The sequence below is a fragment of the Mesoplodon densirostris genome, chromosome 17, assembly GCF_025265405.1.
Source record: "Mesoplodon densirostris isolate mMesDen1 chromosome 17, mMesDen1 primary haplotype, whole genome shotgun sequence".
In the NCBI taxonomy this organism is placed as follows: domain Eukaryota; kingdom Metazoa; phylum Chordata; class Mammalia; order Artiodactyla; family Ziphiidae; genus Mesoplodon; species Mesoplodon densirostris.
In genome coordinates this window covers 1,234,195-1,257,750 of record NC_082677.1, presented here as the reverse complement: position 1 = coordinate 1,257,750, position 23,556 = coordinate 1,234,195, and the positions used below count along the sequence as shown (strand labels likewise).

Genomic DNA, 23,556 nt, shown 5'->3' with positions numbered 1-23,556 from the left:
CCAGAAACCGCTATTTTTAGGAGCGCGTTTAACTGGAAAAGTAGATTTTTTTTCATGTCCGCTTAGGCAAGACCTGTCGGCAGAAGGTAAGTGAGCATGCACGGCAAAGCCCCCGGGCAGAATCTCGCACCGAGGCCCAGATGCCAGAGCGCGGTCGGCAGCTTTATTGCGGCTGCGCGCAGGTTGCGTTCCGCATCCCGTGAGACGCGGGCGCCGCCCGGTTCCGTCCTCAGGACAGAGAAGCGAGACGCGATCCGACCGAGACACACTGCGGGCGGTGGGGAGCGCGGGCCCGGGGCCTCCGTCGCAGGCACTCGCTCGGCTTGGCCGGGGCTCCGTGGGGCTCGAGCCAGAGACTCCCGCTCGTCGCCGCAGGACGCAGGCGACGTGGCGCGGGTCAGGACCACTTCCCGGTGACCTTGAGATGGCCGAGCTGGTCCTCCAGCCGCCGGGGCGCGGGGAACTTGGCCGCCTGCGCCGCCTTGAGCGCCTGGAAGGCGGCCGCCCGGCGGGCCGCCGCGTGGCCACGCTCCTGCTCGACAGTGAGGAAGGGCCGGCTCAGCCAGTAGTGGTTCTCCGCCTCGATCTCCAGGCGGCGGACCATGTTCTGCTTCGCCTGCGCCGACACGGGTCGCGGCCTCCGGTGCTTCCCGATCCACTGCCGGCCGGGGATGCGGCCGCGGCGCAGGAGCGCGGTCAAGAACATGGCGCCTGCCGAGGGCACAGAAGCGGGAGTCGGCAGCGCGCCGGCCGCGGAGAGAAGGGAGAGGGGAGCCCCGCCGCCGCCCGCAGAACACCCCGACCCGCGCCCCAACACTCACCAACCGCGCCTCACGACCGCCCTCCGCACGCCAGCACACACGCCGGAAGCCGGAAGCGCGCTTTCTCGACGCGCCGCCCGTCTCCTCGCGCGAAGCTTCAGCTCTCGCGAGAAGGGCCTTGCGCGAGTCGCGGAACCAATGGCGTTTCCGGCGCCGGGATTCAAACGTGCGCGGGCGCTGAGGACGAGCGCGGGTCTCGTCCATGGATCTGATCCGGGGCTTTTGCGGGAAGCTGCGGTCTCTGGCCGTCACCCTGGACGGCGAGACGGCCCGGCTGCAGCGAGCGCTGGACGGAGAGGACAGCGGTGAGTGAGCCGCGTGAGGGACGCTGGCGCGCGCACTGGCCGACCGACAGGCGGCTGACTGTGAGGAGCCCTCCCGGGGGAGGCGGCGGCGCCCTTCGCCCCAGGCACCCCCGGGCCCGCCCAGCGCTGCGCGCAGCCTCTGCCCCACCAGGGACGCGAGGCGGAGAAACAGCCGCACTTAGAAACCCTAATCGAGCCGGCAGGCTGGGCTCGCGATGCACGCGCTCATTTACACACGACGAGCTTTCAAGTGCACGTAGTGGGGGCTTATCAAGAAAAATACGACCAAGAGAAGATGAAACGTTTCTTCTAACAGCAGCCGCTCAGCCCTGTTCTTGACATGTAGGGTGACTTTAGTCTCACCCAGATGGTCCACAGTTGCAGTGTCAGTATTTTTCCCAACAAACTGTAGTGCCAAAACGAAAGCTAATACGCAGTACTGCTTTTTAAAATATAGGTAAAGCAAAATTCTCCACCACTAACGTTTGTATTAAGAGACTTTTTGAAGTTGTTGCAAGAGTAGTGCAGATTTTGAGATTATTTTGTGCGTCATAACTGTAATCCGCCTTAAAATATCGCACCCTGCAGACTCATTTTCCTTTAACTATATTATAAGTTTTCCAGCCATTTAAAAATGTTTATGCTTGTGCCTGTGAAAGCAATATTATGTGCACGGCAAAAAAATTTGAGGTAACAGAGAAGTAGAAAGAAGAAAATAAGTCTGCTATAACTTCACCGTCAGAAGACACAGCTATTAATAGTTCAGTAGCTTTTCTACCATCCTTAATTTTAGCGTTGCCTTGACTTTGTTTACGTAGTTGAGATAACGCTATAAGACACAAAACTATTAATGGTTTTGGATTTTTTTAGACATAGCTGAATAGTTTTCCATAAAGCTTGTGCTAAGTTACCTCCTTACCAATCTATTGCCTGGTTACACACATTCTTTCTTTTCTTTTGGTTTTACAAGAAAAAGCTGGAATAATTTTTTCAGTTCCTGGCCTGCATGTATTACAGAAAATATGGAATTGTGATAATTAGAGAAAATGAACATCCCCTAAATTCGCCTTCTATGATCAGTTATGAATCTAATAAAATTCACCATGTTAAAGGATACAATTCAGTGGTTTTCAGTATCTTCACAGAGGTGTGCAACCATCATCACACCGAGTTTAGATTTTCATACCCCCCCGAAACAAACCCCGGTCACTGTTGACAGCCACTGCCCGGAATCTTGCTCCCACCTACCGCACTGCTTTATGCGGCCGCTGATCTGCTTTCTGTCTCTCCAGATCTGCCTATTCCGGACATCTCCTATAAATGGAATTGTACAATCTGTAGTCTTTTGTGACTGACATTTCACTTAGCGAAGTGTTGCAAGGTTCATCCCTGTCATGGTAGCATGTATCAGTATTTCATTACATTTTATTGCTGAATAATATTTCATTGTATGGATTTACCACATTTTGTTTATCCATCAGTTGATGAACATTTGGGTCGTTTCTACTTTGGCTATTATGACTAATGCTGTTGTAAACACTCGTGTGCCAACGCTTTATGTGAACATAATGTCTTCAGTCCTCTTTGGTATGCATTTAGAAGTGGAATTGCTGTGTCATATGGTAAAGCTGTGTTTTGCTTTTTGAGGAACGACCAAATTGTTTACCAAAGTGCACCACTGTACATTTCCACCAGCAATGAATGAGGGATGCAATTTCTCCACATCCTCATCAACATTTGTTATTGTCTGTCTTTTAATTATAGTCATTCTAGTGGTATGAAATACAATATCATTGTGTTGTTGATTTGCATTTTTCTAATGAAAACTGGTCAACTTTTTTTTTATGCAGCAGGTTCTTATTAGTTATCCATTTTATACATATTAGTGTATATATGTCAATCCCAATCTCCCAATTCATCCCACCACCACCACAACCCACCCCCACTTTCCCCCCTTGGTGTCCATACGTTTGTTCTCTACATCTGCGTCTATTTCTGCCCTGCAAACCAGTTCATCTGTACCATTTTTCTAGATTACACATATATGCGTTAATATACGATAGTTGTTTTTCTCTTTCTGACTTACTTCACTCTGTATGACAGTCTCTAGGTTCATCCACATCTCTACACATGTGAAAATTGGTCAACTTTTAACAGGTGGAAGGAGATAGTCTTGAAAGGAGGCGTATTTTAGAAAAGAGAAATCTTTTTAAAAACGGCTTCTATGTTAGGTATATGACAAACTGATTAATAAGAAAGGTGATGGTACAGTGGGTAAAGGATGTCTTTTCAGTGCCAGGTCAATTGCACACTCATATGGAAAAAAAAGAATGGATCTTGATCCTTACCTCTTGCCATACACAAAAATCAATTCCTGATGGATTGTAGCTCTAAATGCAAAAGGCCAGGACTTCCCTGGTGGTGCAGTGGTTAAGAATCCACCTGCCAATGCCGGAGACACGGGTTCGAGCCCTGGTCCCAGAAGATCCTACATGCTGTGGAGCAACTAAGCCCAAGCACCGCAGCTCCTGAGCCCGCGTGGCACAACTACTGAAGCCCGCGTGCCTAGAGCCCATGCTCCACAACAAGAGAAGCCACTGCAATGAGAAGCCCGCACACCGCAATGAAGAGTAGCCCCTGCTCGCCGCAACTAGAGAAAGCCCGCGTGCAGCAACGAAGACCCAAAGCAGCCAAAAATAAATAAATTAATTAATTTAATTTAATTAATGCAAAAGGCCAAACAATAAGGCTTTTAGAAGAAAAGAAAAGCATTGTCACTGGCAAAGATTTTAAAAATAGGAACCAAAACGTGCTCACCATAAATGAAAAACAGCTAAGTAGGACTACATTCCCTCTTCCTTCCTCCAGTCCCTGATCTGAGTGCTGATTACATAGGTATGTTCACTTTGAAAGTTCATCAAACTATATACTTATGATTTCTATACTTTTCTGTATGTATGTTATAGTTTAATAAAAATTTTAAAGAAAAGTCTTAACACTTTTCTTTGCAAATGACAGGATATAAATTATAAATAAGTATCTACAAGGATTTTATAATTCTAAATAACTATACTAAATTACATTTTCTTTCTTTTTCCTCCTTTTCCTTGTTATACTATTTTCTTTCAATATTCATATTGAAGACTTTGAAGATTATCCAATGAGAGTTTTACATGACCTTCATTCTGAAGTCCGGACTCTAAAGGTATCAATCCTACAATATTAATTTATCATTTTTATGTGGTAATTTTAAAAAACTAACTAGACTTAGTCAAAAGTTAAAATGTACTTTCTTTCCTCATAAAAGGATGATGTCAATATTCTTCTTGATGAAGCAAGCTTGGAAAGTCAAGAAAGCATTGGTTTCATAAAGGCAACAAAAGTACTGATGAAAAAAAATTCAATGGATATCATGAAAATAAGAGAGTTTTTCCAGAAGTATGGATATAATCCACGTGCTAAGGAAAATTCAGGTGTGAATAACTTGCATTTTATAGTATTTGTTTTAGTATTAAAGAAAGAAGGCAGCATGATTAAGACTACTATAGTCTTGGCCATTGTTTCTAGTTCTGACTCTGCCATTATGTGATAGTCCCTTGATCATGTATTCAGCAGTCACTGTGTTCTGGATGCAGTGCCGATCAGTGGTGCAACATAAAGACAGTTCTTGCTCTCCTTTGCAAATGCTGGATGAGAACCAACACAATGCTAGATGAAAGAAGGGTACAAGATAAATCTATGTGACTTGAGGATAGTTGGTTTCTGGTCAGCTCTGCCAGTAAACAGCTGAGAGACCAACCTTAAGGCATGCTATTTCACTTTTCTCGTTCTCGGTTTCTTCTTCCATAGAATGAGAGATTTTGGGCTATATAAATTCTTAAAGTCCTTTTTAGTTCTAAAATTCTAATGAAGGGTAGGATAGCATGATGGTTTAGAATTTAGAGTCAAACTGCCTGAGTTCAAATCTCTAATTTCACCACTTACTAGCTGTATTAATCTTTGACCAGTTACTTAACTTTGTACCTCACTTTCTCATCTATAAATGAGAGAATTTTTTTTGGTTTTGGCCGCGCCGCATGGCTTGCAGTATCTTAGTTCCCCGCCCAGGAACTGAGCCCAGGAACTGAGCCCAGGACCACGGCAGTGAAAGCACTGAGTCCTAACCACTGGACCACCAGGGAAGTCCTATAAAGTAGATATGTTTAATAGTATCTACCTCTGAGGCTGTATAAGGATTAAATGAGATAAGATTTGCTTAGAACAGTACCTCGTATGCTAATCACCCATTGTTAACTATTATTATTGTTATACCCATAATTGTGAGTAACTAATTTCAATATGCTTCAGTGTCTTCATTTCTGTTATGAGAGTCTTTGTACATAAATAAAACATTAATTAGATTCAACAAATATGTATATATTGAGGATATATATGAAGGTGTATTAAATAATCCGCATGGTATAATGGAAAGAGTTCAGTTGACTTTGGTGTGGACAGGTTGACTTTGGTTACTCAGAAACTGGTTCCACCAGTTACTACGTGTGTGACCTTGGATAATTTCTCTAAATTGCTTTTCCTCACTAGTGAACTAGAGGTGCTAATACCTTCCTAAGAGGTAGTAATAATGGTGATAACTTTATTTTATTAAACTCATCAGTGACAGCCTTGTAATAAATTCAACAATAGGTTTTTTGGTAGTTCTTATAACATTTCTCAAAATTAACAGAAAGCACAGTGCCAGAACAGCTCTGAATCAGCAGCTCTTCCAAGGGCCAAAAGCCACAAAATCAAAGTTTATAACTTTTTTTTTTTTTTTTTGCTGTACGCGGGCCTCTCACTGCTGTGGCCTCTCCCGTTGCGGAGCACAGGCTCCGGACACACAGGCTCCGCGGCCATGGCTCGCGGGCCCAGCCGCTCCGCGGCATGTGGGATCTTCCGGGATCGGGGCACGAACCCGTGTCCCCTGCATCGGCAGGCGGACTCTCAACCACTGCGCCACCAGGGAAGCCCATAACTTTTTTTTTTAATGGTGCATCCTTCACGTTTAACATGTCGTGGCTTATCATGCACAAAAAAACAATATCCTATCCTAGTTCATTTCGGTTGCCAATCAAAACAAGGAAAGTAATATCTTCATAGAAAAAGTGTGTACCTCCTTCAATCCTTCACTTCCTTCAATCTGTAATGACTCCTAAAAAATAAAAAAGTATAAGTATTTTCTTTTTAATATTTATTTATTTATTTATTTATTTGGCTGCGTTGGTCTTAGTTGCAGCGTGTGGGATCTAGCTTCCTGACCCGGGATCAAACCCGGGCCCCCTGCACTGGGAGCACAGAGTCTTAGCCACTGGACCAACCAGGGAAGTCCCTTCCCGGTATTTTCTTAAAAAGGATGCAACAAACAGGAAATTTTCGAAAATTTTATTTCCCATTTCTTTCAATAAATATGTGTGTTTGTTACAATTAATATTTCATTTAGCAACCAAATGTTATCTGTTCAGAATCATCTAAAACAAATCTCTTTATTAACTGCCTCCGAATGCTTAAACATATGGCAGCATTTAGAATCAAAAGATGTGGGTTCAGATCTTGGCTCTTTAAATTCTATCAGCTGAATGTTCTCCAGAATGTTGTTAAGTACCTTTATTTTTTAAATGAGGAAAAAATATTCAAAGATTTTTTTGTGCTTGGAGCAGTTAATATGAAAATTAAATGGAGTAAAAATTAAATATAAAAGTGCTTATCCTGGGCTTCCCTGGTGGCGCAGTGGTTGACAGTCCGCCTGCCGATGCAGGGGACACGGGTTCGTGCCCCGGTCTGGGAGGATCCCACATGCCGCTGAGCGGCTAGGCCCGTGAGCCATGGCCGCTGAGCCTGCGCGTCCAGAGCCTGCGCGTCCGGAGCCTGTGCTCCGCAACGGGAGAAGCCACAACAGTGAGAGGCCCGCGTACTGCAAAAAAAAAAAAAAAAAAAAAAAAAATGCCTATCCCATTGCGGATTCTAAATACATTTTAGTTTCTCTTCCTTCATCTCACCCTCTCCTGTCTCTTCTTTCCATCAGCCCTTTCCAATTACTGGTTAATTTTCCTTCTCTACTTCATACTACATTTCTTTAATACACATTTTATATTTGTCATTCTGTATTTTCTTCCACCATTCCATTCTCTACTTTATACCTTTATACCTTGCTGTCTCACTGTCTCACCGAAGCCCTATCATTTGTTAAATTAATCTCTGCCCAAATCCTGACCAAATCCACTTACCTTCTTTCTACGTATCCTCTTTCACTTTCTGTTGTCTCTCACACCAAAAACGTATTTCTCCTTCTTGAACTCTTTCTTGGCATTGTAAGTGCTATCCTGGATCCAACCTAAGTTCCACACCAAACTTATTAACCAGTGGTGTACCCAGGAAATGGCAGAGGACTGTGGGAAGAAGTATAGTTGTTAGTAAAGTTATTTAGTCTGAAATGTACAGCGTAGTGGTTCAGCATATGGGGGTCTGGAGTCAGATATAACCTATTAAAGATTGATAAACTACTTGTCTCACTAATTTCTCCTCTGATTTCTCTCAACTAGGTTTTTGATACAGGTGTTCCAGACTGACTTAGGTTAAAAATTTATATTTGTGTAACAGTCTTTCCTTTTTACCTTAGGCCATCTGTAATTGAGAAATCTAAAATAATATTATTTTACTTTGTGTTAAATCTAGATTGTAGTTAACTCCACACTGTAATTAAATGTCATTACATGATAAGATAGTTTCATAATATGTTAAGAAAGACTGGTAAATCACATTAACTGAGAAAGTAAGGAAATTACACTTTTATTTGTGAGTATTGTTTTTTCATCTTTTAACATTTTAGTTTACTCCCCTTCTCTAATGTATCCCCTAGATGAGATATGGGTGGACAAGGCGGTACATGTCAGAAATTTAAGGGGACAATTGAAATAAAACCTTAGAAAATAAGGAGAGAGTCAGGACCTTTGCTGATTTGGGACATTTCAAATGGAGCTGTTTTATGTGGTTTTAGTATATGACATTTTCTAGTCTGATGTTTGACCAGAATATGACCTTGATTTTTCCTCCCAGTGGATGAGCAAGAAGTCATTGACTCTAAACCAGAGTCCAATAAACAGGAAAATCCTGAGAAGCCTGATGAGAAGGGTGATTTGTCAGATTCTGCTCCTCCAAGCAGTTCTGTTTCTGAGAAGCCTCCACGTAGTCCACAACTTTCCGATTTTGGACTTGAGCGGTACATCATATCCCAAGTGCTGCCAAACCCTCCCCAGGCAGTAAACAACAAGAAGGAAGAGCCAAAAATTTTAACTCCGTTTTCCAAACGGCCACTAGTAAAAACTCCCAGATGTGCACTAAAGATGGATGATTTTGAGTGTGTGACTCCTAAATTAGAACACTTTGGTATCTCTGAATATACTGTGTGTTTAAATGAAGATTATACAATGGGACTTAAAAATGTGAAGAATAACAGGTAAGCAGCTTTCTTAAAAGGAGCATTTTATCTAACTTTCTAAATCTTTTGTATTTATTGATTTTTTTCCCTAGAAGAAATATGTTTCAGACAATATCTTTCCTTCAGAGATTTTCAGATACTTCATACTTCAAACTTCTCTGAATCACCAATTCCATCAGTGAAGTGTGAGCTATTAGTTTCCTCAGGTTATAAGATATAGAAGGAATGGTAAGAGCCTGAAAACAGATGGTATATGGTAGGATAGAGAAGAAGGGAGAAAATAAAAGTAAAATTATTAAAAACTTATGACCCGGGCGGGCTTCCCTGGTGGCTCAGTGTTTGAGAGTCCACCTGCCGATGCAAGGGACACGAGTTCGTGCCCCGGTCCAGGAAGATCTCACATGCCACAGAGCGGCTGGGCCCGTGAGCCATGGCCACTGAGCCTGTGCGTCCGGAGCCTGTGCTCCGCAACGGGAGAGGCCACAACGGTGAGAGGCCCGTGTACCGCAAAAAAGAAAAAACAAAAAAACGTATGACTGATTTGGTATGGAGACTTGGGAACAGAAGAGGATCTTGGGTAAATCACAGATTTCTGTTTTGTTGCCTGAAGTGATGCTAGGGAACTAAAATAGGAATACCTGCAGCTTGGGTTGCAGTAAAGCTGATGAGTTTCCTTACATGTTGGTTTTGAGGTGCTCTGAAGCTTAGGTATTTTAATATGAATTTGAAGCGCAGTGATGAATTCCATGCTAGACTAAAGAGATGGGGAGTGATTAGTATGGAAGTGGTAATTAATTAGTTACAATGAAAATGAAAATACTGCACATCACAGTACCACATATAAATCCATACCTTTAAGAACTGTAGTTATTAAAGAAGGAAAATAAACATTCAACTCAAAGTGTCAGAAAAAAACCCCACAATTGTGGGGAAAACTGAAGGGAGTAAACACTAAAGATAAAATGTCATTACAAAATATTTTCAGAAGGGTAAAACTGATATGTTGAAGAATTGGTTTTTATTTAAACATTAATGCAAATGGCAAAATTAGGAACTATGGGCTATATTTTTTACTTTTCAAGCTATTAGAAATACTATAGGGTATAATACTATACATGTTAAAATCCCAATTAAAATACTCATAAATTAGGGCTTCCCTGGTGGCGCAGTGGTTGAGAGTCCGCCTGCCGATGCAGGGGACGCGGGTTCATGCCCCGGTCTGGGAAGATCCCACATGCCGCAGAGCGGCTGGGCCCGTGAGCCATGGCCACTGAGCCTGCGCGTCCGGAGCCTGTGCTCCGCAACGGGAGAGGCCACAACGGTGAGAGGCCCATGTACTGCAAAAAAAAAAAAAAAAAAAAAAAACTCATAAATTGTGTTCTACAGAAGAGTAAAACTATAATGCATAACTTCCACGTTAAGCTTATCCCAGGAATGCAAAGATAGTTTAATATTTGGGAACTCATAAAATACACCATTTCTATGATTCAACAAGAAAAAAAAGTAGAGGACTTAACCTGGTGGTGCAGTGGTTAAGAAACCACCTGCCAGTGCAGGGGACACGCATTCGAGCCCTGGTCCGGGAAGATCCCACATGCCGTGGAGCAACTAAGCTCTTGCATGCACCACCACTACTGAGCCCGTGAGCCACAACTACTGAAGCCTGTGCACCTAGAGCCCGTGCTCTGCAACAAGAGAAGCCACCACAATGAAAAGCACATGCACCACAACGAAGAGTAGCCCCTGCTCGCCGCAACTGGAAAGGCCCGTGCGCAGCAACAAAGACTCAACGCAGCCAAAAATAAAATTAATTAAAAACTAGGATAGTCTCAATAGATTATCCTATTATTATTCCTCAGTAAGGAATTTTATGAAATTTGACACCTGTTCTTCATTTAAACTGGTCAAATTCTAAGTGGAAAGATACTTCATTAACATAATAATATGAATATCTAACTTAATAGTGAAGCTATCTGTTACCACCATTAAACATTTTTTTTTAATGTCATTCTTGATGTTCTGGCCAATGTAATGAGATAGGAAACAGAAATAAGTATTACTCTGATGTATTTCTAGGCCATGTTTTGTGCCTGGGCAACTCGAGAAAGTCACATCTAAAATTTATAGAAATAATAAAAGTTCAAGAAAGAAGCTGATATATTGATAAGATATATTTTATATAGTTATAACTATTTAAAGTAATATGCTTTCCTATATTTTATTAATAACTAATTGGTAAATACAGGGGGGGAAATCATTCAGATATGAAACAGAAAGGTAAAATACTCATGCCAATTGTATGTGAAAGACCTATATGAATAAAACCATTAAATATTTCTGAGTTATATAAAGGGAAAATTAGGATGAAAAAATAGACCATATTCCTGAATAGAATGACTGAATATTATTAAGATGTTCAATCATATCAACTTAATTTATGGATATCATACAATTACAATAAAACCTCCTTGGGATTTTTTTAAGGTAGAAAGTGAGGGATATTTGACAGAATTTTTCTAAAATTATTTGGAAGAATAAAAAGTAAGGATAACTAAGAAAATAATGAAAAATAACAGTAATGAGGGGACTTAACCTACTGGTTATTAAAATATATAAAGCTACAGCAAGTAAAGCAGTATAAAATTGTGACAGAATGGATCTATTGCAGGAACAGAATAGCCCAGAGACAGCCTCTAATTTACATAATAACTTAATATATACTGAAGGTGTTTTTGAAGTAAAGATTATCAGTAAATTATACTAGGACAGTTGGTTAATTGAACCATCTTCTAGTATTCAGTGATATTCTTATTTATAACTGTATTTCAGACATCTGGGTAATTGGCTAGAACTACCTTAAGATAGCAGGATCAGTCTTCTTAGTCTAAAAAAATGTTCTTAATCTCTATCTGTATACTGGTATAAAATTCCACTTTATGATTTTTGAAGCCATGAGCTATACAATTCCTATGTTTGAACTAATGAGTTGAACTCATAGCTTTCCTTTAAATCAGAGGTTTTTTTGGGTTTTTCTGGCCACACGGCATGTTGGATCCTAGTTCTCTGACCAGGGACTGAACCTGTGCCCCTCTGTAGAGGAAGTGCAGAGTCCCAACCACTGGACCACCAGGGATGTCCCTACATTAAAAACTTTGAACCCACTTCTAAGTCAAAACTGTCAATACAAAATGGTTCTTAACCTTTGTTTGAGGCATGGATATACATTTAAAAACAAAAAAACAATTTGTTCCGTGGGACTACTGTTCCATAAAACATAACTGAATATTTGTCCAGACTTGATGGTATATAGTAAGATTAAATTTTTTTCCAGAGGTTAAATATTCACTTTTTTTTTTACCTTATTATTTCCTTATGAATCACGCCAGTAAGGGGGCCATAGAAACAGAACCAGTGACCAACAATAATATCTTTGCCACTCCTGGCCCCATAACCCAGCCATTGGAAAAAAATGGTAAGTGTGAAAATCAAGTTACTTCTCAGCTGTACTCTTTTCAGACTATCTTTGTACAAAAAAAAGTTTCTATCACCTTAGACATTCTAACAGCCTTCTGCATCTTTTCAGTTCATAATACTGAATTATAGGAAGTGCCATTGCATTCAGGTTCAGCATGATTTCATACAAGAGAAATATAATTTTCTGGAATGCTTTTCATACTCTTCCTGATTGTATTCAGTATTTTTCAGCTTGTTTGTTTGTTTTTAACATTTTAACTTAAAACATATAAATATATATTCATTCACCAATCTTTTTTTTTTTTGCGGTACGCGGGCCTCTCACTGCTGTGGCCTCTCCCATTGCGAAGCACAGGCTCCGGACGTGCAGGCTCAGCGGCCATGGCTCACGGGCCCAGCCGCTCCACAGCTTGTGGGATCTTCCCAGACCGGGGCACGAACCCGCGTCCCCTGCATCAGCAGGTGGACTCTCAACCACTGCACCACCAGGGAAGCCCCATTCACCAATCTTTTGATGTAGAGCCAATAATACCTTTTTTTGTTTTAGTTTAGCTTCAGCCTATTGATTAGATTTCTACATTATCTTCCTTATGTAAACCACTCCCAGAATACATCAGCTACCGTTTCAAATTTTGGGTTTTTTTAATAGTACAAAAACTTAAAATCATATTCATGTAGTGTTTTCATATTTGTCCCAGCAAACATGAAAACTCTGGTTTTCACATAATATAAAATGAAAAATCCTAGAGTTTTATGATTTCTCTGAATAATTATTTATAATCATCTGGTCTATACCAAATTTATTGGAAAATTTTTTAAAGTAACTTGTCTATCAGGTCTTTCCAAAGTTTTGGACATGTTTTCAGAAAAATTCTTTTTTTGTGCTATTTGCACTGACTTGTTATTAAATTAACAAATATTGCTAGCATAAACAGGTTTGAAACGTAAGCATTCTGTTCCTTCCATGAAATATACTGCTGATGGTATATTAAAGGATATTAGTTGGTAAGCTGTTCTTTAGAAAATCCATCCCATTTCAGAAGGCCTAAAGATATTCTCCTTTGTCATTTACCCATTAGTAATTTGGTTAAGTGGAGGCTTGTTAATAGAGTTTCTACTGTATTTAGTTTGACCCTATTTTTATGGCACGAAATTGTGATTATTACAGCTTTTATAGTCTCTACTTACTAAAATTTAGTAATTTGTTTACCATTGCTTCTTTTATCCCACTCATTCCTTCTGGGTTTAGATTTCCCTTTTTTTGTGTCACTCATTCTTTTTTTTTCCCCCCCTGTGCTATCATTTATGTTATTATTTTAAAATTTTTATTGAAGTATAGTTGATTTACAATGTCGTTGCTCATTCTTGAATGATAATTTAGTTGGATATAGACGACTAGATTGACAGCTTATTTTTCTTGAACGTTTTAAAGAAAGTATTCCATTGTGACCTGGTGAGCTGCTGGTGAGCAGAGTGCTATTGGTCTGATTAGCTTTCTTTTGTGGAAAATCTGTCTTTTTTCCCTGGTAGTCTATAAGATTTTTATGTATTATGTTTAGAATTTAGTATGATTTTTCTTTTTTTTTTAACATCTTTATTGGAGTATACTTGCTTTACAATGGTGTGTTAGTTTCTGCTTTATAACAAGTGAATCAGCTATACATACACACATATCCCCATATCTCTTCCCTCTTGTGTCTCCCTCACTCCCACCCTCCCTATCCCACCCCTCTAGGTGGTCACAAAACACCGAGCTGATCTCCTTGTGCTATGCGGCTGCTTCCCACTAGCTATCTATTTTACATTTGGTAGTGTATATATGTACATGCCACTCTCGCACTTCGTCCCAGCTTACCCTTCCCACTCCCCGTGTCCTCAAGTCCATTCTCTACTAGGTCTGCGTCTTTATTCCCATCCTGCCCCTAGATTCTTCATGACTTTTTTTTTTTTTTAGATTCCATATATATGTGTTAGCATACGGTATTTGTTTTTCTCTTTCTGACTTACTTTACTCTGTATGACAGACTCTAGGTCGATCCACCTCACTACAAATAACTCAATTTCGTTTCTTTTTATGGCTGAGTAATATTCCATAGTATATATGTGCCACATCTTCTTTATCCATTCATCTGTCAGTGGACACTTAGGTTTCTTCCGTGTCCTGGCTGTTGTAAACAGAGCTTCAGTGAACATTGTGGTACACGACTCTTTTTGAATTATGGTTTTCTCAGGGTATATATATGCCCAGTAGTAAGACTACTGGGTTGTCTGGTAGTTCTATTTTTAGTTTTTTAAGGAACCTCCATACTGTGCTCCATAGTGGCTTTATCAATTTACATTCCCACCAACAGTGCAAGAGGGTTCCCGCCTCTCCGCACGCTTTCCAGCATTTACTGTTTGTAGATTTTTTGATGATGGCCATTCTGACTGGTTTGAGATGATATCTCATTGTAGTTTTGATTTGCATTTCTCTAATGATTAATGATGTTGAGTATTCTTTCATGTGTTTGTTGGCAATCTGTATATCTTCTTTGGAGAAATGTTTGTTTAGGTCTTCTGCCCATTTTTGGATTGGGTTGTTTTTTTGATATTGAGCTGCATGAGCTGCTTGTAAATTTTGGAGATTAATCCTTTGTCAGTTGCTTCATTTGCAAATATTTTCTCCCATTCTAAGGGTTGTCTTTTCGCCTTGTTTATGGTTTCCTTTGCTGTACAAAAGCTTTTAAGTTTCGTTAGGTCCCATTTGTCTATTTTTGTCTTTATTTCCATTTCTCTAGGAGGTGGGTCAAAAAGGATCTTGCTGTGATTTATGTCATAGAGTATTCTGCCTATGTTTTCCTCTAAAAGTTTGATTGTGTCTGGCCTACATTTAGGTCTTCAATCCATTTTGAGTTTATTTTTGTGTATGGTGTTAGGGAGTGTTCTAATTTCATTCTTTTACATGTAGCTGTCCAGTTTTCCCAGCACCACTTATTGAAGAGACTGTCTTTTCTCCATTGTATATTCCTGCCTCCTTTATCAAAAATAAGGTGACCACATGTGCGTGGGTTTATCTCTGGGCTTTGTATCCTGTTCCATTGATCTATATTTCTGTTTTGTGCCAGTACCATACTCTCTTGATTACTGTAGCTTTGTAGTATAGTCTGAAGTCAGGGAGCCTGATTCGTCCAGCTCCGTTTTTCTTTCTCAAGATTGCTTTGGCTATTTGGGGTCTTTTGTGTTTCCATACAAATTGTGAAATTTTTTGTTCTAGTTCTGTGAAAAATGCCAGTGGTAGTTTGATAGGGATTGCATTGAATCTGTAGATTGCTTTGGGTAGTAGAGTCATTTTCACAATGTTGATTCTTGCAATCCAAGAACATGGTATATCTCTCCGTCTATCTGTATCATCTTCAATTTCTTTCATCAGTGTCTTATAATTTTCTGCATACAGGTCTTTTGTCTCCTTAGGTAGGTTTATTCCTAGGTATTTTCTTCTTTTTGTTGCAGTGGTAAATGGGAGTGTTTTCTTTTTTTTTTTTTTTTTTTTTTTGCAGTACGCGGGCCTCTCACTGTTGTGGACTCTCCCGTTGCGGAGCACAGGCTCCAGACACGCAGGCTCAGTGGCCATGGCTCACAGGCCCAGCCACTCTGCGGCATGTGGGATCTTCCCGGACTGGGGCACGAACCCGTGTCCCCTGCATTGGCAGGCAGACTCTCAACCACTGCGCCACCAGGGAAGCCCGGTTGTGTTTTCTTAATTTCACTTTCAGATTTTTCATCATTAGTGTGTAAGAATGCGAGAGATTTCTGTGCATTAATTTTGTATCCTACTTTACCAAACTCATTGATTAGCTCTAGTAGTTTTCTGGTAGCATCTTCAGGATTCTCTACGTATAGTATCACGTCATCTGCAAACAGTGACAGGTTTACTTTTTCTTTTCCAATTTGGATTCCTTCTGTTTGTTTTTCTTCTCTAATTGCTGTGGCTAAAACTTCCAAAACTATGTTGAATAATAGTGGTGAGAGTGGGCAACCTTGTCTTGTTCCTGATCTTAGTAGAAATGGTTTCAGTTTTTCACCATTGGCGACGATGTTGGCTGTGGGTTTGTCATATATGGCTTTTATTATGTTGAGGTAAGTTCCCTCTATGCCTACTTTTTGGAGGGTTTCTATCATAAATGGGTGTTGAATTTTGTCGAAAGCTTTCTCTGCATCTATTGAGATGATCATATGGTTTTTCTCCTTCAATTTGTTAATATGGTGTATCACATTGATTGATTTGCATATATTGAAGAATCCTTGCATTCCTGGGATAAACCCCACTTGATCATGGTGTATGATCCTTTTAATGTGCTGTTGGATTCTATTTGCTAGTATTTTGTTGAGGATTTTTGCATCTATGTTCATTAGTGATATTGGCCTGTAGTTTTCTTTCTTTGTGACATCTTTGTCTGGTTTTTGTATCAGGGTGAAGGTGGCCTCGTAGAATGAGTTTGGGAGTGTTCCTCCCTCTGCTATATTTTGGAAGAGTTTGAGAAGGCTAGGTGTTAGCTCTTCTCTAAATGTTTGATACAATTCGCCTGTGAAGCCATGATTTTTCAAGCTAAGGACTCATGTCCTTAATTCTGGAAAATTCTCTGATATTACCTCTTTAATAATATTACTTCTCTCCTAATTCCTCGATTTTTTTCCTCAGATTCCTGTAAGATATATTTTAGAATGTTATTCTTCAGCCTCCTTGGTTTTCTGTTTTGTGTTGTTTTTTTGTTTTTATAATTTTATTGATTTATTTTTGGCTGCATTGGGTCTTCATTGCTGTGTGTGGGCTTCCTCTAGTTGCAGCGAGCGGGGGCTACTCTTCGTTGTGGTGTGCGGGCTTCTCATTGCGGTGGCTTCTCTTGTTGTGGAGCACAGGCTCTAGGCACGTGGGCTTAAATAGTTGTGGCATGCAGGCTCAGTAGTTGTGGCTCACGGGCTCTAGAGCACAGGCTTAGTAGTTCTGGCACATGGGCTTAGTTGCTCTGTGGCATGTGGGATCTTCCCAGACCAGGGCTTGAACCTGTGTCCCCTGCATTGGCAGGCAGATTCTTAACCACTCTGCCACCAGGGAAGTCCCTATTCATTTGTTTCTTAAGGGATAGTTAAATTGGTTTTTTTGTTTGTTTTTTTTGTTTACTATTACAGGCAGTGCTCTAGTTAAATTGTCCTTTGGACACATGTCTCTCACATCTTGGAGTAGAATTTCTAAATCAAAGGGGATGCACATCTTTACTTATTCTAGAAAATGCTAAATTGCCACTGTAGAGTGGCTATTGTGGTTTATTCTCACCAACAGTGTTTGAGTTCCTGTTTCTCCATCTTTTTCAGCACTTGATGATTAGACTTAATAAACTTTTGCCAGTTTGATCATTTTGCTAACATGTTTACTTTTTCTCTTTGGTATTTTTAGGGTGCTTGCATACTTTGTTACAGATAGCAAATGTCCATATACACATGTTCTTGTTTCTGGGTTCTCTCTTCTGTTCCAATAGCCAGTTCTTCCATCCTTGGCTAGTGTTACACTGCTTTTAGTTACTACAGCTTTAGAGGAAGTCCTTATATCTTGGAGGGCAAGTGGCCTTCCTTGCCCTCTTCCTCCTCCTTTTTTTTCTTCAGGAATTTGGTTTTCCCATAAAGGTCTTACACAGCTTTTAACAGATTTATATGTAGGTATCTTATCTTTTTTGTTGCTATTGTGAAAAATATTCTTTTTCAAATATATTTTTTATTGTTTGTTGATCTTATACTAGAACTTCATTTTTGTGTATTGTATTTGCAACTTGCAACCCTGCTGAACTTTTATTAGGGCTAATGATAATTAGATTGTGAATATGACAGGTTTTTTTTCGTGTCCAGTCAAGTACACAAGAGTTATAATTTCTTAAGTTATTAAAAATAAAGTGCACAAATTAAACTGACAAAGATTATAATATAAAAGTTAAAATCTTTATTTCAAACTTATTTTCAAATATGTATTTCATGCCATTGTATGTGTCTTCTAGATGCCGAGCATACACATTCTCCCGTGGCACCTACATTCTGCACTCCTGGTTTGAAAATCCCTTCTACAAAGAACAGCACAGCTTTGGTAAACTTCCATAAAATTGAAAGTGCTAATCTTTTCCCTAGTGAATCCGATACACTATTTCCAGACTCAAACAGTCTGTTTAAAAAACGTAGACTGGGGCTTCCCTGGTGGCGCAGTGGTTGAGAGTCCGCCTGCCGATGCAGGGGACACGGGTTCGTGCCCCGGTCCGGGAGGATCCCACATGCCGTGGAGCGGCTGGGCCCGTGAGCCATGGCCGCTGAGGTTGTACGTCCGGAGCCTGTGCTCCGCAACGGGAGAGGCCACAGCAGTGAGAGGCCCGCGTACCGCAAAGAAAAAAAAAAAAACGTAGACTGTTGTATCCTTTAGGAGTATATTTACAGTGTTTCCGGAGGGTCATTCGGGCAGCAAATACCAAGAGCTTTAAAATTTTTCCATACCGTTTAACCAGAATTTATTCTAAGGCACATTGGGACAAGGATTTATAACCATGAAGGTATAGAGGGAAGAATAGCATTATTTATAAGAGCAGAATATGGGAACAAACTAAATGTCAAATGATAAACGGAAAGCAAAATGTATTACGGTAAAGCGGTAAGAGCCAGTGTCATGTGACTAGGATGTTTTGAAAACAGATAGAACATGTAGAAAAAATGTCTTCAAGAAATATTTAACGATATGAAAAACGATATGTATGTGTATGTATAGACACACATACACATGTATTTTATTTTAAGGAATAAGAATGGATAGAAACACACCAGAAAGTGGTTATCTATGGGTGATTTTTATGCCTTTTTTTCCAAATTTTTCCCATTGAACAAATTTACAGTGTAATCAGAACCTCATCCCTGTTTAAAGTTGGTATGAACACTTAAGACAACCAATATGGTAGATTGGGCCGTCCAGTGGATCTTCCAGCAGTGATGGAAATGTTCTGTAATCTGTGCTCTCCAGTGTGGTAGCTAGCTGCTGAGCAGGTAAAATGTGGCTAGTGCATCCGAGGTGCTAATTTTCAGTTTTTTTAATTTTATTAATGTATCATTAAATTTAAATAGCACCATGCGACTTGTGGTAATCCACTGCTTATGTTCCTGGCCTCATTGCTGACTCTGCCCTAGGGAGACGGGGCGGGTTGGCATGAATGGGCTTTCTCCCTGGCAGCAGTGAGGGCATAGCTCATCCTCCTACGACTCTTACCTGGCCCAGGATAGTGTTGCCTGAGTCTGGGTGGTGAATCCGTCTAAATCTGGGGTTCAGCCAACAGGCCTATTTAGATTTCACATGAAGCTCTTGCTCAGCCGTCAATAATGACGATGGTACTTTTTCCTCCACATGCCATTTCTTTGTGTCCTTGATTTTATTTAGTTCTCGGTCAGGGAAGAGGGGGTCATTTTGGGGCCTACTTAGAGATCACAACAGAACTAACAATTGACTAACAATTTTTATTTACTATATTACTTTATACCACCATAATTTAATTATTTCTTTTTATTCTATAGGTATCCACAAATTATCCATTATCAAAAACAAATAGTTCATCAAATGACTTGGAAATGAAAGACAGTACATCATTAGTTTTAAATTCAGACGAGTGCTTTGAGAATTTTGCGGATCCCTCTTCTCCTACGATTTCTTCTTATGAGAATCTGCTCAGAACACCTACACCTCCAGAAGTAACTACAATTCCAGAAGATATTCGCCAGGTTATTTTTCTAGGCTATTGTTTGTTTGTTTTCTGTGAAAATACCTGAAAATGATATTTAACTGTGTTATTTATCATTGGGCTAATGTGCTCGTTTGGATCTAAATCTAAATTCTGGGCTGTTAAGCCTGTCTAAGACCACCTGGCTAAGGCTCTTCAGAGCTGAGCACAAGCTAGTGATGTCATCATGCCTTTGTTCCCTCATGAGGCATTTTCTCTTTAACTTCATGTTCTGAAATGTATTCTTATAATATTTTCTAATCATTGTTCAAATGTGATCACCATGGTGACCATTGTTTCCATTGGTGTTTCTAGCAAAGTCAGAAATGTCATTTACCCTCCAGTTTTCCAGAGTTGGAGTATCATGAATAAATTGTATCACTGTTTCTTGAACTTGAGATGTCTTGGGCCTCAGTTTGAGAAACATTTGTTTAAATATATTAGAATATCTGATTCTTTTGGGGTTTTTTTTTTTTTTTGGCCACCGTGAGGTTGGTGGGATCTTAGTTCCCTGACAAGGGATTGAACCAAGGCCCCAGCATTGAAAGCGCCGAGTCCTAACCAGTGGAACGCCAGGGAATTCCCACAGAATATTTGATTCTTTAGTACAACATAATTTACCAGTAGTCTGTTACTGGTTTATAGCAACTACTGACTCTACTAAATAACCACCAGCCTGATTCTTTGAGCATCCCCTCTTGATAAAAGTTACGGTGTTGGGGAGTTATTGCTTAAGCAAATGGAATTCTTAATAACCATTCTAGAGACCTTCCTAGCTTATGGAGAAGGATAAAGCTACTTGGGGAAATACCCAAAAGCCATTGGAAGGGACTCATACTAAGATATCAGTAAAGTATTTGCTATCCTTCTTTCTCTGTCTTTTCTGCATTCTTGGCCCTATAATAAACTGAGGGAGAAAGGAGCATCTTCTGTCTATAGGCATTATATACAGTTTCCAGTTTGCCATAGTGATCCTTCTCTCTTCATTTCTGTGTTAAAGGAGGGAAACCTTGCATTTAATGTATTACCTCTTTGTGAAAAAATCATAGTTGAAGGGCTTCCCTGGTGGCGCAGTGGTTGAGAGTCCGCCTGCCGATGCAGGGGACACGGGTTCGTGCCCCAGTCCGGGAAGATCCCACATGACACGGAGCAGCTAGGCCCGTGAGCCATGGCCGCTGAGCCTTCGCGTCTGGAGCCTGTGCTCCGCAATGGGAGAGGCCACAACAGTGAGAGGCCTGCGTATCACACACACAAAAAAATCATAGTTGATATTTCAGATTCTTGTTTTTATTATCTTTATAGCTGATGATCTTTCTTTTGAGCATTTATTTCACCTCTTTCCTATACAGATTTCCCTAACGTCTTTGCAAAGGCCTGATTTGCTCTCAGGGATGCACTGCTGCTTGCTTCCGTTAACCCAGCAGTACATTTAGAAGTTTTAGAAATCCCCGCTACACCCAAGTTAAACTTCTGATATCTCCATCTCTGGGCCATTGAACGTCTGTGCTGCTAAATATTCTGACTGTTTTAAATAACCCAGATCTTCAAATTTTCCTTGGTTTTTCTTGAATGTTTTATAACAGCTTCGAAATTTATATTATGTTGTTCATATGACTTGGTGAAAGGAGTTTGCTTTCTTTTAGATTTTATCAAAATACAACTCAAACCTAGCTACTCCGGTAGCAGTTAGAGAAGTGCCATCCAGCAAAGTGTTCCTTCCTCGATGTGAAGGACAGCACGTCCGAGATGCTGGCAACAGAGAAAACTGGTGAAAGTGAGTATGTTCCCATCCTAAAGGGACTAGGTTTGTTATCTGAGGAGAACACTGGAATGTTAATACACACTTGTAATTGACATCCACCAGCTAGGTAACAGCCCATCTCTCTTTTGGTCCAGAATTCATGATCCCTGCATCTCAGGCTCCCACACTACCATGTTTTACAATGTCACTGGGAATCTACTCCCAACCATATTATGAGTGTAAAAATAGATGGCTTCGGTGTCGTGTCATTTGTTTCGTTGAAGGCTACTGGTTATACCTAATTGATATTTTCTATTTGTATCTTTCTACAGAAATTGTAGTGGATCCATCCTTCCATTATAGAAACTGAACAGAATGAGATGAAAGCAAATCTGCTCTTTGTTTTTCACATTCCCCGACATCTTTCCCCTTCTGAAAATCCAACTCATATTAAAGATGAGCATGGACACTGATGTCATAAAATGCTTTTTATTAAGTTTGATTTAGTCTAACCTCAGTCTTGTTGACATGTAGTTCAGTTACTCAGTTTTGAAAGATCATTACTATTTCACTGATTTCAAATTTACCCTGCCTAATGGAAGAGTATGGTTTAAGTAATACTAGGAAGCAGGATAAATAATTTTTGAAATTTAAACGTTACTGTTTGCTACTCAGATAAGGCCACTTTCAGTCTTCTTGGGCTACTAGACAGTTGTTGCTGGACCTGGGCTTCTTCCTTGGGTCTAGCTCTGCCCGCCCTTCTGTGTCCTCTCATGACTATCCCAAGTCTTTTACACCTTTTATTTCAACAATGCTCTTTTAAGGCACTGTTGTTTACAAATGACAGCTTAAATTAATTTAGGGAGAGAGGAATTTACAGGCCTAGGTAACTATACTGAAGTAGGTGTCTCGGACATTTGGAATTAGACACGTGCCTGCTGTCAGGACAGATGTTTTGTTTTTACTTGTCAGTTTCATCCTTTCAAATCACCTGTTACCAGCACATGGCTGCAACCTCTCCAGGTCCCCTTCCAGCTCGGCAGCCCAACAGAGCCTGAGCCTCACTCTGGAGGGTCCTAGGACTCCTGGCCAGGTGCTCATCTCTGGACTGTCTGCTGTGCCTCTAGAGCTGTCTGAGAGCTCCAGGCTGCCCTGTCCATGGAGCCCAAGATCCTTCCGGTCTAAGTAAAGTTGATGCAGCAAAGATTATCCTCTTTTATGGTTGGGCCTTGAAAGTCAAATGTGAAGACCTGTCACATTGTGAATCTTTGTTTTGTCAGAAAATTGCCACTAAAACAAAAAAAATTTATTCTTTGTTCTAGGAACTACTGTGTAATAATTTTTGCTAAATATTGGTACAATGTAAAATTCAAGATATTTAGTTTTATTTTTCCAGGTAAGCTCTGGTCAGCCTTGTATACGATGGTGACTCCCAAATTATATCAGCCTTTTATACACTATTTACCACGGCTTTGTGTACCTAAGTCCACAGAGTGGACAGATCGCTTGAGGGAGGGAATATATTCAAAGTGCACGCAGGGCTGAGTCCTGGAGTTCCGTTTCAGAAGATGGAAAGAGGCAGAAAAATCTAGCAAAGGAGATGAAGAAGCAGCTGGTGAAGTAGGAAGGAAATATTTCAAGCCGAGTGATCGATTCTATCAATATTGCTGAGAATCCAAGACAAGACAGAATTACCACCGGACTTGGCAAAATTGCTGTTACTGACAGCACTGCTTAATCTTGACAGAGTGCTCCGGACGGACGTCTGGAGTGGACTGGAAAGGTCGGAGGTGAGGAAGCAAAGATCACGGACTGAGACGGCGCTTTTCATGAGTTTTGCTCAAGAAGGGAGAAAAGAAATGGTGCTGCAGCCACAGGGGGTGTGAGTGAAACCAGGTTTTTGAAGATGGGAAATAAAGAACGTTCCATTAATCATTTCCGATGGTCTGCTGGGTGTCTCCACCTGTCC

At 40.5% G+C, this 23,556-nt stretch overlaps 2 protein-coding genes across 3 annotated transcripts; one reads left to right on the top strand and one right to left on the bottom strand.

Annotated features, from left to right (window-relative positions):
- Positions 1 to 305: 305 nt before the first annotated feature.
- MRPL57 (mitochondrial ribosomal protein L57) lies at positions 306 to 904 on the bottom strand. Its single transcript, XM_060079852.1, has 2 exons — positions 822 to 904; positions 306 to 711 (listed from the first exon to the last, which is right to left on the bottom strand). Exon 2 carries the CDS (start codon positions 704 to 706, stop codon positions 398 to 400), a length of 309 nt encoding a protein of 102 aa, XP_059935835.1. The 5' UTR covers positions 707 to 711; positions 822 to 904; the 3' UTR covers positions 306 to 397.
- Positions 905 to 930: 26 nt separating this feature from the next.
- On the top strand, positions 931 to 23,524 carry SKA3 (spindle and kinetochore associated complex subunit 3). 2 transcript variants are annotated; one of them, XM_060079845.1, is made up of 9 exons: positions 931 to 1,126; positions 4,270 to 4,331; positions 4,434 to 4,599; positions 8,219 to 8,618; positions 11,987 to 12,072; positions 18,098 to 18,183; positions 19,644 to 19,847; positions 21,490 to 21,620; positions 23,335 to 23,524. In XM_060079845.1, the coding sequence occupies exons 1-8, from the start codon at positions 1,024 to 1,026 to the stop codon at positions 21,616 to 21,618; spliced, it is 1,236 nt and encodes a 411-aa protein (XP_059935828.1). In that variant the 5' UTR covers positions 931 to 1,023; the 3' UTR covers positions 21,619 to 21,620; positions 23,335 to 23,524. The 2 variants fall into 2 exon arrangements, with proteins under 2 accessions (XP_059935828.1, XP_059935827.1); XM_060079844.1 differs by having other exon boundaries at positions 21,920 to 23,524.
- The last annotated feature ends 32 nt before the right edge of the window (positions 23,525 to 23,556 follow it).

What these genes read in the sequence shown, in the direction of transcription:
- MRPL57 (XM_060079852.1), bottom strand. Translation starts at nt 706, where the DNA reads ATGTTCTTGACCGCGCTCCTGCGCCGCGGCCGCATCCCCGGCCGGCAG.
- SKA3 (XM_060079845.1), top strand. Translation starts at nt 1,024, where the DNA reads ATGGATCTGATCCGGGGCTTTTGCGGGAAGCTGCGGTCTCTGGCCGTC. An exon ending in ACGTGCTAAGGAAAATTCAG is followed by an intron (nt 4,600 to 8,218) that starts GTGTGAATAACT and finishes TTTTCCTCCCAG; the next exon opens with TGGATGAGCAAGAAGTCATT. An exon ending in TTCCAGAAGATATTCGCCAG is followed by an intron (nt 19,848 to 21,489) that starts GTTATTTTTCTA and finishes GCTTTCTTTTAG; the next exon opens with ATTTTATCAAAATACAACTC.